Raw genomic sequence first — 17472 nt, forward strand, 5'->3', positions numbered from 1 at the left:
ACATAATCTTCGTTACTACATCTCCCGTAATGCACTGTGTTACCGGGGTCGAGTCAAAGGTCAAAACTCAACGCTGCAATGTTGTGAACGAAGTGGAAACTGATGGGAGAACAGCTGAGAAAAGCTAACTTACTTCTTATTAAACATTTGATAATAATTACATTCATGCTTTTACGACCAGTAAGTCTGGTATGCATTTTTTTAGTTGATCAAGGTCCAATTTGTTTAGCTGTATAACTTACTTTTACAATGACTTTGGTGACAAGCTAGCTAGTAAGCTAACTAGCATTTTCTAATTTATCTAGCTGCCCATATCTGCACTCCTGTGGAGTTTGTGGAAATGTATCTAGCTTCGTTTTAAGTATGAACTGAATAACGCGACCTACGTACAATTATAAAAGACTACTTGCAAGTAGTGATTTATCATTTTGGTCACATAGCTAAAAGCTAGCTATCAACAACATAGGTACAATGACACTTGCCCCGAAGGAGCTCTCCAACCTCTTGGGAATCATCTCAGAGGAAGCTTGCACCAACACTTTCGAAAGTCTATCATCCGCTTTTCATCATTACTTCGCGAAGGCCGAACATTTCCGAGTAGGATCGGTTTTGGTGATGCTACTGCAACAGCCGGACCTTCTGCCAAGCTCTGCACAGCGCCTGACTGCCCTCTACCTCCTCTGGGAGATGTACCGCACAGAGCCACTGGCCGCCAATCCCTTTGCCGCTGTCTTTGCGCACTTGCTGAACCCCTCCCCAGTTGGGGATGAGCAGGAGAAACAACTGTCTGGTGAGTGTCTGCTAAAATATCAAATGTATTCCATTTGGATAGTAAGAAGTATTGTCCAAAGTTTTAGCAGCAGTGTGTTGCTGTCATCATATCAACTCAAGTATATCCTGATCATGTGACTGTTCATAGGATTCCTGCCACCCATTACACAGCCCGAGAAGTTCTTCCTCTCCCAGCTAATGCTGGCACCTCCAAGGGAACTCTTCAAGAAGACCCCCAGACAGGTGTCCTGCATGGACGTGGGGAACATGCCACAGTCCATAGACATTAGTGGGCTGCAGTTGGCATTGGCAGGTACAGTACCTGAATGTATGCACTTTGCATGTATCTTGTATGGAGGATGGTTATTGAATCTCAAGAATTTTAGACAACTCAAAAATAGTTACGTATGATGGGGAATTGTACATTTCTTGGTTAGGAATCCACCTATTGAGATTTGCTTGTGTTGAGACATAAAACCTCTCATATCCTTACTGTAGTACAACAGACAGTTCTTTACACTTTACTATGCAGCAATTCTAACGCTTCATATATAAACTCTCTTATTCCTCTCTCTCCCCTTTAACCTGCAGAGCGCCAGTCAGAACTACCCACCCAGAGTAAGGCCAGCTTCCCCAGCATCCTCAACGACCCGGATCCAGATTCTTCCAACTCTGGGTTCGACAGCTCAGTGGCCAATCAGATCACAGAGTCTCTGGTCACTGGGCCTCGACCTCCACTGGAGAGTAAGTGGAGCATTTCATCATTCAGTTTGTTATTAGGCTGTCTGTTATGTTTATGGACGACATAAGTAAAGTGTATGTTGACACAAAAACATACACTATATGCAGTTGAAGTAGGAAGTTTACATACACTTAGGTTGGAGTCATTAAAACTCGTTTTTCAAACACTCCACAAATGTATTGTTAATAACAAGCTATAGTTTTGGCAAGTCGGTTAGGACATCTACTTTGTGCAATTCTTCCAATAATTGTTTACAGACTGAATTATAAGTGAAATAATCTCTGTGTCACAATTCCACTATTGTCAGAGGTTTACATGCACTAAATTGACTGTGCTTTTAAACAGCTTGGAAATTTCCAGAAAATTATGTCATGGCTTTAGAAGCTTCTGATAGGCTAATTGGCATCTTTTGAGTATATTGGAGTAGGTGTACCTGCGGATGTATTTCAAGGCCTACCTTTAAACTCTGTTCCTCTTTTCTTGACATCATGGGAAAATCAAAATCAGCCAAGACCTCAGAATTGATTTTTTTTTAGACTTCCACAAGTCTGGTTCATCCTTGGGAGCAATTTCCAAACGCCTGAAGGTACCACGTTCATCTGTACAAACAATAGTACACAAGTATAAACACCATGGGACCACGCAGCCATCATACTGCTCAGGAAGGAGACCCATTCTGTCTCCTAGAGATGAATGTACTTTGGTGCGAAAAGTACAAATCAATCCCAGAACAACAGCAAAGGACCTTGTGAAGATGTTGGAGGAAACAGGTACAAAAGTACCTATATCCAAAGTAAAATGAGTCCTATATCGACATAACCTGAAAGGCCACTCAGCAAGGAAGAAGCCACTGGTTCAAAACCGCCACAAAAACGCCAGATTACAGTTTGCAACTGCACATGGGGACAAAGATCGTACTTTTTGGAGAAATGTCCCCTGGTCTGATGAAACAAAAATTGAACTGTTTGGCCATAATGACCATTGTTATGTTTGGAGGGAAAGGGGGAGGCTTGCAAGCTGAAGAACATCATCCCAACCGTGATGCACGGGGTGGCAGCATCATGTTGTGGGGGTGCTTTGCTGCAGGAGGGACTGGTGCACTTCACAAAATAGATGGCATCATGAGGTAGGAAAATTATGTGGATATATTGAAGTAACATCTCAAGACATCAGTCAGGAAGTTAAAGCTTGGTCGCAAATGGGTCTTCCAAATGGACAATGACCCCAAGCATACTTCCAAAGTTGTGGCAAAATGGCTTAAGGACAACAAAGTCAAGGTATTGGAGTGGCCATCACAAAGCCCTGACCTCAATCCCATAGAACATTTGTGGGCAAAACTGAAAAAGCGTGTGCGAGCAAGGAGGCCTACAAACCTGACTCAGTTACACCAGCTCTGTCAGGACAAATGGGCCACAATTCACCCAATTTATTGTGGGAAGCTTGTGGAAGGCTACCTGAAACGTTTGACCCAAGTTAAACAATTTAAAGGCAATGATACACTCAATTACTACTTGGTATGTAAACTTCTGACCCACTGGGAATGTGATGAAAGAAAAAAAAGCTGAAATAAATCATTCTCTCTACTATTATTCTGACATTTCCCATTCTTAAAATAAAATGGTGATCCTAACTGACCTAAGACAGGGAAGTTTTACTAGGATTAAATGTCAGGAAGTGAAAAACTGAGTTTAAATATATTTGGCTACGGTGTATGTAAACTTCCGACTTCAACTGTAGACAAAAGTGTGTGAACACCGCTTCACATGAGTGGATTTGGCTATTTCAGCAACACCCATTGCTAACAGGTGTATAAAATTGAGCACACGGCCATGCAATCTCCATAGACAAACATTGGCAGTAGAATGGCCTTACTGAAGATCTGTGACTTTCAACGTGGCATAGGATGTCACCATTCCATCAAGTCAGTTAGACATTTCTGCCTTGCTAGAGCTGCCCCCTTCAACTGTAAGTGCTGTTGTTGTGAAGTGGAAACGTCTAGGAGCAGCAACAACTCAGCCGTGAAGTGGTAGGCCACACAAACTAATAGAACGGGACTGCCATGTGCTGAAGCACGTAGCGCATAAAAATTGTCTGTCCTCTGTTGCAACACTCACTACCGAGTTCCAAACTGCCTCTGGACGCAACGTCAGCACAGTAACTGTTTGTTGGGAGCTTCATGAAATGGGTTTCCATGGCTGAGCAGCCGCACACAAGCCTAAGATCATCATGTGCAATGTCAAGCGGCGGATGGATGGAGCAATGGAAACGCGTTCTCTGGAGTGATGAATCACGCTTCACCATTTGGCAGTCCGATGGACAAATCTGGCTTTGGCAGCTGCCAGGAGAATGTTACCTGCTCGAATGCATAGAGCCAACTGTAAAGTTTGGTGGAGGAGGAATAGGCCCCTGAGTTCCAGTGAAAGGAAATCTTAATGCTACATACAATGACATTTTAGACAATTCTGTGCTTTCAACTTTGTGGCAATAGTTTGGGGAAGGCCCTTTCCTGTTTCAGCATGACAATGCCTCCTCTTGTCGTAGCAAAGGGAGGGGACCAACTCCATATTAATGCCCATGATTTTGGAATGAGATGCTCAACGAACAGGTGTCCACATACTTCTGGTCATGTGGGGTATGTCTTTTCATTAGCTTGGTATTGTAATGACACAGGAATGGTACTATGAAGTATATACCATGTCCCAAGTATCACTTAAGACAAGCCACATATCCAGCCTGTAATATCTCCCTGTGACCCTACCTCCCCCAGGTCACTTTCGTCCAGAGTTCATCCGGCCGCCTCCTCCCTTGCACGTGTGTGAGGATGAGCTGGCTTGGCTAAACCCCACGGAGCCCGACCACCGTGTGCAGTGGGACCGCTCCATGTGCGTGAAGAACAGCACGGGTGTGGAGATCAAACGCATCATGGCCAAGGCCTTCAAGAGCCCACTGTCTGCCCAGCAGCAGTCACAGGTGAGTAGACAGGTACACTGTCTACTCAAATGTATTTTATATATTTCAAACATGACCTTCGCTTGGGAGTTCAACCTGAATGTCTCTCTAAATATTGCTCTCTCCCTATAGCTCCTGAGTGAGCTGGAGAAGGATCCGAAGCTGGTGTACCACATCGGTCTGACCCCGGCCAAGCTGCCTGACTTGGTGGAAAACAACCCTCTGGTGGCCATCGAGATGCTTCTCAAACTGATGCAGTCCAGCCAGATCACGGAGTACTTTTCCGTCCTGGTCAACATGGACATGTCTCTGCACTCCATGGAGGTGGTCAATAGGTGTGGACTTTGGATAGAATTTGATTTATACAATTCAGTTGTCTACAATCCGTTTTAAAATGTGTTTATTTTTCTGTTTATTTATGTGAGGTTATTCTTTGTGTGCACAGGCTGACAACTGCTGTGGACCTCCCTCCAGAGTTCATTCACCTGTACATCTCCAACTGTATCTCCACATGTGAACAGATCAAAGACAAGTACATGCAGGTAAGGAGGACTGTGGAAGGGCCTTGACAAGAGCCTGTAGCTTACTGTTAGGCCTTTCAGTAACATTGAAATGCTTGTCTTACCAGAGGATGCATGCCACTTTCTTTCACAGAAATTTGTAACAGGAAGTTAATGTGGGTTGTCCCTGCTCAAGATGACTTTCTTTTACTAACGTTAGTCAGTGCTCCACTGTGTTAGTCAGTGGTCCAGATGTTTATGTAAAACCTCTGTTTCCATTTGCAGAACCGCCTGGTGCGCCTGGTGTGTGTGTTCCTTCAGTCTCTGATCCGGAACAAGATCATAAATGTGCAGGACCTGTTCATCGAGGTGCAGGCCTTTTGCATTGAGTTCAGCCGCATACGGGAAGCAGCTGGCCTCTTCCGCCTCCTCAAGACCCTGGATACAGGAGAAATCCCCCCAGAGGTCAAACCTGCCAAATAACGCTTTCATAGTACATAGAACGTGGCAGTAGCCTGTTGTGCCAAATAACACCCTCCAGGTAGTAAGCCCACAGAGGCACAACCCGCTATATAGCGCCCCAACCAAGAGAAACTGACCAAGGCTGTATAACCACCCAGACAATCCTCACGATCTCACCAATACCCGCTTGGAGTCCAGCTTTGAACTCAGTTACTGTTTTTCGTCTCTCTTTTCTGGACAAAGATGGACATATTTTGAAAATAGATTTTGAAACTGTTTTTTTCCCTCCATAGATTGATGCTTGTTGGTTTTGTTTCATTAAATGGATATGTAATGAACCATCTGGGTTGTTGGATTGTATTTTCTACTGAACATGGTGAGACATACAATACATGCAGATACATGAATGTTGGATTCTGTTTTGAATGGGGGAACTAGATGATTTATGACATGAATAGGTTCTCAATGCAGAATAACTATTTGTAAGGGAACTGCTCATACAGGTGTAGTGCATTATAATACATGTGAACAAAACCAAGACACACAACATTCGTTTTCAATTATTTTATATAAAAATCTGTTTCCCTGATATCTTTTCACAAATGTTAGTCTGAAAGCAAAATGGTCACAATTTGAAATTAATTGCATCAAGTAAAGAAGTTTCTATGTTAAAAAAGAGCTAAATCTTATATCAAAATAAGATGCTACATTTAAAAAATATATTTTGTATATTTCCAGTATAACTCCAGGTACAGTATTATGATTTGTTTTCTGCTCTTCATTATCAGCCCTGAGTTTTGAATCACTGATTTCCAGACATACTAGCTACATTACTGAATTAGTATTGACCTAGTGAGCTAATATCTTCTGTAACCTGATTCTGGTTGTTATACTGATCACCTCTTCATGTGATGTGTTCTGTGGGGTTGTGACCCCTACACCCTCTTCATGCCCCGGGCCATCAGGCAGGCAAACACTGTCATCACCATCTTAGGTTTCACCTCCACTAGGTCTTCAGGCAGGGCATACACCCGCGCTCCGATCTTCCTGGCCATGGAGATGGCATACCTGACGACAGGCAGGATTTAGGGGACATCTTAGCTGTTGTCCTGAACATGTCATCTCATCAAGCTAGTACTCAAATGTTATCATCATATGGTACGTACTTGGCATTATTGAGCTTCTCTTCCTCAGTCAGGTCCTCCACCTTGATTAGGTCATAGCGGATGGAGCCTGGCTGGATGGCATCAATCAGGTCCAGGACTGGCATACTGGTGGCTATGGACCCATCCTACAGAGGTACACACACACACACTGAGCTATTGCTGTGGTGGATGCTTTATTTTTTTACTTATTCTACTTGGAAAAGTAGAATGAAGTATAGTACTTCAAAAAAGGTACCATGGTCAGAAAATGTTAAACAGCAGAGTTACAGCCTACCTTGAATCCAGAGATGGTGCCTTTGCCAGCCTGTGTGAGTGTGTCGTTGACCCAGGTGACGATGGTGTCGTCATTCACCTTCTGCCCGTCACCAAGCTCCTCCAGAATGTTCAGCGTGTACCTGAGAGAAAGAGATGGATCCTTCTAAATGTGGAATTATGGAGTAGGCACTGAGCCTGCTTATGAGTTTTTCCTGATCACATGACCTGAACAGGGGAAAAAATATCTAAAGCATTTTTAATAATGTTCTGTTGCATTACCTCCTCATCAGCTGCCACAGCAGGGCCTGGGTGAGTTTTCGGTTGCCCTCGTTCAGGTCCTGTCCAGCAATTCCCACCAGGGAGAACTTAGCCTCATTCTTCCCCAGCTCCACTGCATAGTTACAGTTCTCCAACTGGCACAGACAAATGCATAATAAATCAATGAATAATAATTAAATCAATTGATCAGTTTAATCATGATCTCACTGTGGGAGAACACTTATTGTTCATAGTCTCACCTTCTTCATGTTGCTGCCCAGTTTGGAGTAAGGGGGTTTGTTTACTCTGTCCCAATCCACTGGCACATTGATCTTCTCATAGAGCTGGAAGATGACCAAAGCATCATCTATGTCCCTGTAAAACATGCACACACATTACATTCGTGTGGTTTCCAAATGATTGGAAATGTTTGGAAATGGTGTATAATAAGATGGAGTGACCTGTACTGTACTTACACATAGAGGTGGTTGACACGAGGGTTGACCCCCAGGGAGTTCATCCAGTTCCTGAAGGTGCGCTCCTCTCTGGTCTCACCTGTAAGTGACATAACATTACACACTGATTCAGGCCTTGTACTGTATATATGGTTTATATTATTTAATCAGGAAGAGGGGATGCTCAGGAACTAGGTTATGGTTTGGGATGGTCCCAACACTGACCCTCGATGGAGCTCCAGTCAATGTCCTGGTTCTCTGGCTTCTTCAGGGCAGGATACTTATTAAACAGGTTGGCAATGTACGCCAAGTTCAGCTTGGGGTTGCCGCGGACTACGTCGGTTGCTGTAACAAACTGTCGGCAGCCAAGACGGTCAGCCTGCTCCAACATGCACTCTGCTCTCTTTATGTCCTCTTTCTCCTGCAGGGGGCGGTAGGGAGAGATTATTTAACAGCAACATCTACTGTATCTATGATGCATCACTCATTGATAATACGGTCAATTTAGAAGGCACTTTTAACCAAAAAAGAAGAACTTCACTGTCTGTTGACCAGGTTGCCTAAAATGGAATTGTAATGGATGATGTTTTATACGGTGGGATGGCCATGTACCCTTATCCCTGAAATGTCGATGGCAATCAGAGGGATTCCCTCCTCATCTCCCTTAGGGGCCACTTGGTTCAGGATGTTGTAGTAGGCCTTGGAATCCTGTTATGCAAAACAAAAAAATGTATACAATCACAAATGCACAAAAAGATCCCGGACCGACACAGTCATATGACAATCCAGTACCAACACAGTCATATGACGATTCAGGACTGACAGTCATATGACGATCCAGGATAGACATGGTGCGTATGACCCACCTTGATGTCAGAGCTGAAGTTGTTGATCTTGGAGCAGCCGGCCTCCTCCAGGTGGTAGTTGGCCCAACGCAGCAGCAGCTCCTCTGGGGAAAGCTTCATCAGGTCCTCCAGGCTCTCCCCATCCCTCAGCAGGGCTATCAGAGCTGCACACACACATCATTGAAATAACACACTCTTTAACATACATAGCTACAGAGATCAAGTGATGTACAGTACTGTAGATTTACATACACACTCACATGTTATAAAGTTATAAAACACACCAAAACATTGGAAATCCATATTCAAATAAACATTTAACACACACACCTTCGTTTCTGCTGATCTCAATGTCTGCAAACAAGCCGATCTTGATGACCTGCCAGAGCAGGCCTAGGACCAGGTGCTGCCTGCCTTCCTTCAGGTCCTCTGCTCCGATGTTTACCACGTGGCAGCCGATGGCCAACGCAGAGTTAAGAGCCAGGTTCAGATTCTCCTGTTAGAGCACACAAAACAGTATAGATACCTGTGCATGGCATACAGTATATACTGTATATAATGACAAAGAAATGGCTGTCAATGGGTTATACAAAGCTGCAGTCCTCTGAGTCAGCTGGTGTTGAACAGTCTGTAAAAGGTTACCTGGATGGTGAAGGGTGTGAGCTTCTTCTTGTTGATGGTTCTCTCATCGATGGTGTCCGGAACAGACTGATTGATCATCTTACTACCAGGTGAAGGAGAGGTGCATAGGTTGATACCAATGGAATAGGGATTGATTTATATCATCAAGGTTGCACATACTCTAAAGTAAGTCCATGAGACCAGTTAGAAAGTACCATAGAACGATCCCATCTCCGACAGCGGTGAACAGGTCGTTAGTGGTGGGGTCCATGGGGAGGACATGCTTGCAGTCTGGGTCTTTCTCCAATGCCTTATTCACCCAGTTCACAAAAGCCACCTTCTCCTCCTCTGTCAGTGGAGAAATGTGTGGGCATGGGGGGAATGCACAACATTAAACATGTAGGAGTATTTGTATTTATGGAGAAATATTTGTATACATTGGCCAATCAGAGACGTATAGATGTGTAACTTCACAGACCAGGAAGTCTTGTTGTACTAATGGATTTTTCCACATATAGAGACAGATGTGGTTCTGTATGCCTCATTTGAATGATAAGTGCTTTCTGTGTGATGTTGGCTACAGATGTATCTAGACAGACTGAAGTAGATATCTTGGGGGTATTCTCAGCCAGTGAAACAAGTAGGGACAGTCACCTGAGTAGGAGTGCTGTGTGCCTGAGCTGGACTGCTCTGAGGTTCCTGCTACAGCATAGATGCCCTCCTTCTTGTTGATAGCTTTCTTGAAGGTCTTAGCCACCTCTGTGCTCTTCAGTCCATGGACCACCTTAGTGAACGAGAAGAGATGAGACCATGTATCTCTGGTGTCATGTCAAGATGTCTCAAGGTGTGGTCTGCTCTTCTTTGACATTGACTTTCTGTAACTGCCATTTATTTTGACCTAATGACCTCTGAACTTACATTGGCAAACTCGTTGAAGGTGACTTTGCCGTCATGCAGGTCTCCTGTCTTGGTAAGATCCTGGATGATCTCTCTGACTCTGTATCCTGGCAATGGCAGGTTGGCAGCTTTGAACAGGTCATTGAGCTCATCTGTGCCAATGTGGCCGTGAGAATCAACATCTGGAATAAGAAATATAGGTCAAAGGTCACATAGAATGTAGCCTTGTTGAATGCAAAAATAATCAGGGACCCAGGATAAGAGTGAGAGAGTGAAGTGAGTCTACAATGAATTTCCCTGTCAGGCTCTCACCGATCTTAGCAAAGGCTTCTCTCAGTTCCTCCAACTCATCCTGAGAGATCTGTGCTGGAGCAGCCATCTTGTGGAATCTGAAACCAGTTACACATAACTTCACCTTTTTTTCACTAAACCATACGGTACTGAACATACTCAACAGGGAGGAACTAGAATAAATATTCAATTTTAGCATTTTGTCATTGTGATAATTAAAAAAAAAAAGTGCTCTACCCAGAGGTTCTGGGCTCTGATGTCTATTTCTTTGTGAAACATCCTGCTTCTAGCAAGCTACTTCCTTCCTACTTCTGCTAAAGTGGTGAGGTCATTTACACGATTCATATCTTTATTCATGTCTTTATTTCATCTGTCTTAGGACTGAGTATACATTTCAGGCCCCAGTCTGAGTTGAGAGGGGAGTAGATGTAGCTGTAGTGATAACAGACAGGAAGAATGGCTGCCATTCACTGTGCGGTTTCAATGAGGCTGTATACCACAGATACAGCGAGAGATAAAAGGTCATGTTAGAGACAGAGACCTACTTCCAACTAGGTCTGCTCTGCTTGCCTCAGAGGTGTGAAGTTTGGAGATGAGTAACACATGTTTCTCTTTCCATTGTCACCCAGGACAAATCAGCTTGGCTCCTAGAGATTGTATCGATGGTTTTCTAAACATATAGTGTGGAGAAGGGTCTAGAGACCATTATTCATTTATATTCAACAATGTACCCACTGGACACAGATATCATTTCAACGTCTAGTTTTGATTTAATTTCAGTTGAGTTTCTGTGACTTCAACGTGAAATCAACAAAAATGTCATCATGCCATTGGATTTAGGTTCAAAGTTGGGGGGGGGGGTGACTTTGTGCAAATCCAATTAGTTTTCCACCTTGATTCAACATCATAACATTACAATTTTTTGTTGAAATGATGTGGAAAAAAGTTGATTCAACCACGTTTTGCCCAGTGGGTATGTAGTAGCACAGTTTTGAATGCTCAAATAAGTCAAAACAAGGAAATCCGGGTTTTGTTCCCTTTCTCACACTATAGCTATAGAGGTCAGAAACAGAAGTGAAACTGATGTCTTTACACACCATGGCTCAAAATTACCAGCTTTGTAACTTTGTAAGCACTACATTACAATCAGCACTGAAACACTCTATGATTATTCAATTAACCACACACTGGATGGCACAGTGTAATGTTCACTAATCTAACGATATGATATTACTGCCTTTTTAAGGCTGACCTTTAACCAGGCTTTACTTTAAAAAATAAAAAATAATAGTGAACCTTTATTTAACTAGGCAAGTCAGCTATGAACAAATTCTTATTTACAATGACGGCCTACCGGGGAACAGTAGGTTAACTGCCTTGCTAAGGGGCAGAACTACAGAGATTCGATCCAGTAACCTTTCAGTTACTGGCCCAACACTCTAACCACTAGGCTACCTGCCTTTTAGATGATGAAGTAAATGTGTCTTTGCAATTTGATCATGAGGGGTGTTATCTTTCATCAAGCAAATCCAGTTCCTTGATTTGAAATCCTTAAAACCATCATCAATCATCAAGGATTCCCTGTGGTCTCAGCCACTAAAATCATCAAGGGCCTTTACGGAAGTAAAACTGCAATACCCACAAACATCAGTCATGGTACCGCGGATTTCACATGCAAATCTTGGTCTCTTTTAATAAACAGACAGCTTATTCATTACATACTAAGAAAATAATCAAATGAAAAGGTACGTTTGCATGGATTAGCTAGAGAAATAGAGATTTATTGGAACAATATTATGATGTGGACATTTATCAAAGCCAATCTGTCTGTCACTCAAATGAATCTTTATACATCAATCAATTGTGCTCACTCAGTTTCTCTCATTTGTTCTGTAAGAAAATGCCCACTCCTTTAAAGCCCCCATGCAGTCTTTGTAATTTTAAATCATGACTGTTTATTTAATGAAAATAACGGCAAAATATATTTGTTATCATTTATTTCCCTGAGCCTCCTTTGGCCCTTGAAATGCTCAGTCTGATCATGTGGATGTTAGGAAACACATTTTAAGATATTTACATGCACAGCCCTGATTGGCTGATAGGATGGTCTAGAGCCCACCACCTTACCCAGATGAACACTCAATGATCTGTTATAATCATGATGTGGGCCCAAAGATTTGCACCACCTAAACAGCTCTTACACAAAAAGGGCATTATCATCTTTTGCACAATTTAAGAGTGTTATTTTCGACCTCATATTTTGTAAATATCATTAAAAAAAGGAAAATGAAGTTAACTGCACTGCCCCTTTAAGTGTAGTGTGTCATTAATTATTCAAGCACTATTGAAAGACAACATATAGTATGTGTTATTTATTGTTCATCATTTCTAAATGACTACAGCAGTGGTGAGTTGAAGATTACAGATGTGTATGTGCCAGCAAATTCTACATGCTTAACGTTATTGGATGAATAGTGATGATATGTTGGAAACTTTTAGAAAATGTAAATGTTTCACTAAGTTACTGTTGGCTTCACATGTTAGAATTTTCAGCAGTTGCAGCAAGGCTAACCACAACCCAACTAACTTCCTGTTTAAACACTATGCTATGATTTACACTACTTGTGCTCTCTGCCACCATGCTGATACTAAAACTAAAGTCATGACATGGCAATGCTTCTCCTGTGAACATCAGAATTCACTTAGGGCTATATAACAATTTTGGTAATACTGTATCAATGTATTATGTGACTGTGTAACAACAATCCTTGGGATGATAAAGTAGCAAGAGGATACTGTTAGGCTACTGTAAATCAACACAAACTACAGATGGTGCCCTCAGATCCAGGAAGACACCATCTATTAACACACAGGAACATCTATGAACACTTGTGGACTGTTAAAGCAACAGAAACTCATCATCAATCATCTTCATCCTCATCAAAATCAACATGCAGTCACAGACCATATTCCCAGTAGATTCAATGAAATACTGACCCATGCAGAGGCACACACAGACACGGACACAGAGAGGCCCCAAGGTCAGGAGATTGAATTACCTTAGGGAGGTGAGTTGACTGGAAGTCCTGTCTGTGTGGTCTCTGACTCACTCTCCTTCCTTCAGTGTGTCTGCTGCTCTCACTGCTTGACAGGCAGTGCACTGTCTCTCCCTCAGAATCAACTGACAACGAATGTACTAGGAAGGAAGTGACATGCAACCCAGGACCACTTCACTAAGAGAAATGAAAGACGTTGTGTCTTTATATGGCAATCTGCTGCCTGCCACGGAGTTATCAAGGTGGTTGCCCCAATGAAAAAAAGAAAAAGAAAAAAAAAGAAACTGCAAAATATTCCAGTAGCCTAAAACTGATTTTTTTGGTTCCTCCACATTGCTTATGTGAAAGATAGACAATTTATGGCATTTATGGCAGTCGTGCAAGTTGAGCCTGCTCTGAGAATTTATTTGACTCATAACTACCTAAAACTGATCTTTCTGGTTCCTCCCCATTGTTTAAGTGAAAAAATGACAAATTATGGCATTTATGGCAGTCTGGCGAGCAACTCCAGCACCTGCAAAAATGTACCTGGATGTGCATATGTTCTTCAGCTTTTGTCGGGCAAGTTGAGCTGAGAATATATTTTACTGATAAAACACAATACTTATTTTTCACACTTCATGTAACATTGTCATACATACCTTTTCTGCCATATTTGCATTGGCATGCTCTCAGGGTTGGGGAGTAATGGATTACATGTACATGTTTACAAAAAACAGTAACTGTAATCCGTTACGTTACCAACAAAAATATTGTAATCAGATTACAGAAACTTTTGAAAAACTATATGATTACTTTGAGGATTACTTTTAAATTCAGAAAGAATGTTTGCGAAAAAAATCTTTGATACTTCTCGGTTTTCTCAAAGACATTCATATCAGCATTGAGAAAAAGGGCAAGTTTAAGTTTGAATGAGTCTGACCACAAGTCAGAGACCACTATGATGACACAGCAAATGTGTTTGATGGATCGCGGGAAAAGAGCAGGAATAGGCTTTTGTAGGCTACAGTCCAAGCTATGGCTTCCAATGGTGCAACTGCTGTCGGCATCCAAAGATGATCCAACTTGAATAAACGCTTGGAGGTAAGGATGACAGCAGTGTCACGCCCTGACCTTAGAGAGCTTGTTTATGTCTCTATTTGTTTGGTCAGGGTGTGGTTTGGGTGGGAATTCTATGTTCTTTATTTCTTTGTTTCTGGCCGAGTGTTTCCCAATCAGAGTCAGCTGTCTATCGTTGTCTCTGATTGGGGATCATACTTAGGCAGCCCTTTTTACCCACCTGTGATTGTGGGTAGTTGTCTATGTATAGTGGCCTGCGAGCACTACGTAGCTTTATGTTTGTTATTTCTTGTTTTGTTGGCAACATTATAAATAAAGTAAAATGTACGCTCACATCGCTGCGCCTTGGTCCATTCCTTTCGACGAGCGTGACAAGCAGTGTAGTCAATGGCGATACGGATATCACCTGTTATTGATATCTACATAGCGCATTGATGTGAATCACACCTCTGCTCTCACATCAACAACATCATGCCAGAAACCCTAGATCTACTCCAATTCACATACCACACCAACATATCCACAGATGATCTCAATCGCACTCCACACTGCCCTATCCCACCTGGAGAAAAGGAACACTATGTGAGAAGGCTGTCCATTGACTACAGCTCAGCGTTCAACACCCTAGTTCCCACAAAGCTCATCACTAAGCTAAGGACCCTGGGACTAAACACCTCCCTCTACAACTGGATCCTGGACCCCAGGTGGTAAGGGTAGGCAACAACACATCTGCCCCGCTGATCCTCAACACTGGGGCCCCTCAGGGGTGCGTGCTTAGTCCCTTCCTGTACTCCCTGTTCACCCACGACTGTGTGGCCAAGCCAAGCACGACTACAATACCATTCAGTTTGCTGACGACACAACAGTGGTAGGCCTGATCCCTAACAACGATGAGACAGCCTACAGGGAGGAGGTCAGAGACCTGGCAGTGTTGTGCCAGGACAACAACCTCTCTCTCAATGTGAGCAAGACAAAGGAGCTGATCATGGACTATTGGAAACGGAGGGCCATACAGGCCACCATTAACATCGACAGGACTGAAGTGGCGCGGGTCGAGAGTTTCAAGTTCCTTAGTGTCCACATCACCAACAAACTCTCATGGTCCAAACACACCAAGACAGTTGTGAAGAGGGCACGACAACACCTTTTCCCCCTCAGGAGACTGAAAAGATTTGGCATGGGTCCTCAGATCCTCAAAACGTTCTACAGCTGCACCATCGAGAGCATCCCGACTGGTTGCAATACCGCCTGGTATGGCAACTACTCTTCATCTGACCGGAAGGCGCTACAGAGGGTAGTGCATACGGCCCAGTACATCACTGGGGCCAAGCTTCCTGACATCCAGGATCTATATACTAGGCGGTGTTAGAGAAAAGCCAGAAAAATTGTCAAAAACTCCAGTCATAGACTGTTCCCAAGTCATGGACTGTTCTCTGCTGAACAACTAAACTAATCAAGTGGCCACACGGACTATTTACATTAATGCTACTCGCTGTTTATTATCTATGCATAGTCACTTTACAAATTACCTCCATTAACCTGTACCCCAGCACATTGACTCGGTACCCGTACCCCGTTTATATAGTCTTGTTAATGTTATGTACATTTCGTGTGTTGCCTATTGATTGATTCAATTTTTTTACTTTAGTTTATTTAGTAAATATTTTATTAACTCTATTTCTTGAACTGCATTGTTGGTTAAGGGCTTGTAAGTAAACATTTCATGGTAAGGTATCCACAAATCAAATCTAATTTTATTGGTCACATACACATGGTTAGCAGATGTTATTGCGAGTGTAGTGAAATGCTTGTGCTTCTAGTTCCGACAGTGCTGCAATATCTAACAAGTAATCTAACAATTCCACAACAACTACCTAATCCACACAAATCTAAGTAAAGTGATGGAATAAGAATATGTACATATAAATATATGGATGATCAATGACCGAGCGGCATAGGCAAAATGCAATAGATTGTATAAAATACAGTATATACATATGGGATGAGTAATGCAAGATACGTAAACATTATTAAAGTGGCATTATTAAAGTAACTAGTGATCCATGTATTAAAGTAGCCAATTATTTCAAGTCTGTGTGTAGGCAGCAGCCTCTCTGTGTTAGTGATGGCTGTTTAACAGTCTGATGGCCTTGAGATAGAAGCTATTTTTCAGTCTCTCGGTCCCAGCTTTTATGCCTCTGTACTGACCTCGCCTTCTGAACAGGCAGTGGCTCGGGTGGTTGTTGTCCTTGATGATCTTTTTGGCCTTCCTGTGACATCGGGTGCTGTAGGTGTGCTGGAGGGCAGGTAGTTTGTCCCTGGTGATGAGTTGTGCAGACTGCAAAACCCTCTGGAGAGGCCTGCGGTTGCGGGCGGTGCAGTTGCCATACCAGGCAGTGATACAGCCCGACAGGATGCTCTCAATTGTGCATCTGTAAAAGTTTGTGAGGGTTCTAGGTGACAAGCCACATTTCCTCAGCCTCCTGATGGGACAGGGCAGTGGGCAGTGTGCAGTGTGATGTCGATTGCATTGTCTGTGGACCTATTGGGGCGGTATGAAAATTACAGTGGGTCTAGGGTGACAGGTAAGATAGAGGTGATATGATCCTTGACTAGTCTCTCAAAGCACTTCATGATGACAAAAGTGACTGCTACGAGGCGATAGTAATTTAGTTCAGTTACCTTTTCCTTCTTGGGAACAGGAACAATGGTGGCCATCTTGAAGCATGTGGGGACAGCAGACTGGGATAGGGAGAGATTGAATATGTCCGTAAACACACCAGCCACCTGGTCTGTGCATGGTCTGAGGACGCGGCTAGGGATGCCATCTGGGCTGCAGCCTTGCAAGGGTTAACGCATTTAAATGTCTTACTCATGTCAGCCACGGAGAAGGAGAGCCCACAGTCCTTGGTAGTGGGCCACGTTGGTGGCACTGTATTATCCTCAAAGCGGGCAAAGAAGGTGTTTAGTTAGTCTGGAAGCAAGACGTCTGTGTCTGTGATGTGCCTGGTTTCTTTTTGTAGTCTGTGATTGTCTGTAGACCCTGCCACATTCGTCCACATACACCTGTTGTATTCAGTGCATGTGACAAATAAAAATGGATTTGATTTAGCTATTTGCGCCTTACGGATTTGGGTTGTTGTGG

At 43.0% G+C, this 17472-nt stretch overlaps 2 protein-coding genes across 3 annotated transcripts; one reads left to right on the forward strand and one right to left on the reverse strand.

The window, feature by feature from the left end:
• Window positions 1-29: 29 nt before the first annotated feature.
• On the forward strand, window positions 30-5765 carry LOC109868627 (CCR4-NOT transcription complex subunit 11-like). Of its 2 annotated transcripts, none has more exons than XM_020458326.2 (7): window positions 30-790; window positions 920-1084; window positions 1363-1515; window positions 4281-4495; window positions 4595-4797; window positions 4908-5004; window positions 5248-5765. In XM_020458326.2, exons 1-7 carry the CDS (start codon window positions 472-474, stop codon window positions 5443-5445), a joined length of 1350 nt encoding a protein of 449 aa, XP_020313915.1. In that variant the 5' UTR covers window positions 30-471; the 3' UTR covers window positions 5446-5765. The 2 variants fall into 2 exon arrangements, with proteins under 2 accessions (XP_020313915.1, XP_020313923.1); XM_020458334.2 differs by having other exon boundaries at window positions 42-790; window positions 4281-4483.
• Window positions 5766-5973: 208 nt separating this feature from the next.
• On the reverse strand, window positions 5974-13660 carry LOC109868639 (plastin-2). The gene is made up of 16 exons (XM_020458346.2): window positions 13272-13660; window positions 10234-10310; window positions 9943-10103; window positions 9679-9808; window positions 9240-9372; window positions 9046-9127; window positions 8734-8899; window positions 8425-8567; window positions 8171-8266; window positions 7784-7979; window positions 7580-7658; window positions 7364-7478; window positions 7125-7258; window positions 6865-6985; window positions 6591-6715; window positions 5974-6492 (listed from the first exon to the last, which is right to left on the reverse strand). Exons 2-16 carry the CDS (start codon window positions 10298-10300, stop codon window positions 6360-6362), a joined length of 1881 nt encoding a protein of 626 aa, XP_020313935.1. The 5' UTR covers window positions 10301-10310; window positions 13272-13660; the 3' UTR covers window positions 5974-6359.
• Between the last annotated feature and the right edge of the window lie 3812 nt (window positions 13661-17472).

The sequence above is a fragment of the Oncorhynchus kisutch genome, linkage group LG2 (genome assembly GCF_002021735.2).
Source record: "Oncorhynchus kisutch isolate 150728-3 linkage group LG2, Okis_V2, whole genome shotgun sequence".
Lineage (NCBI taxonomy): Eukaryota > Metazoa > Chordata > Actinopteri > Salmoniformes > Salmonidae > Oncorhynchus > Oncorhynchus kisutch.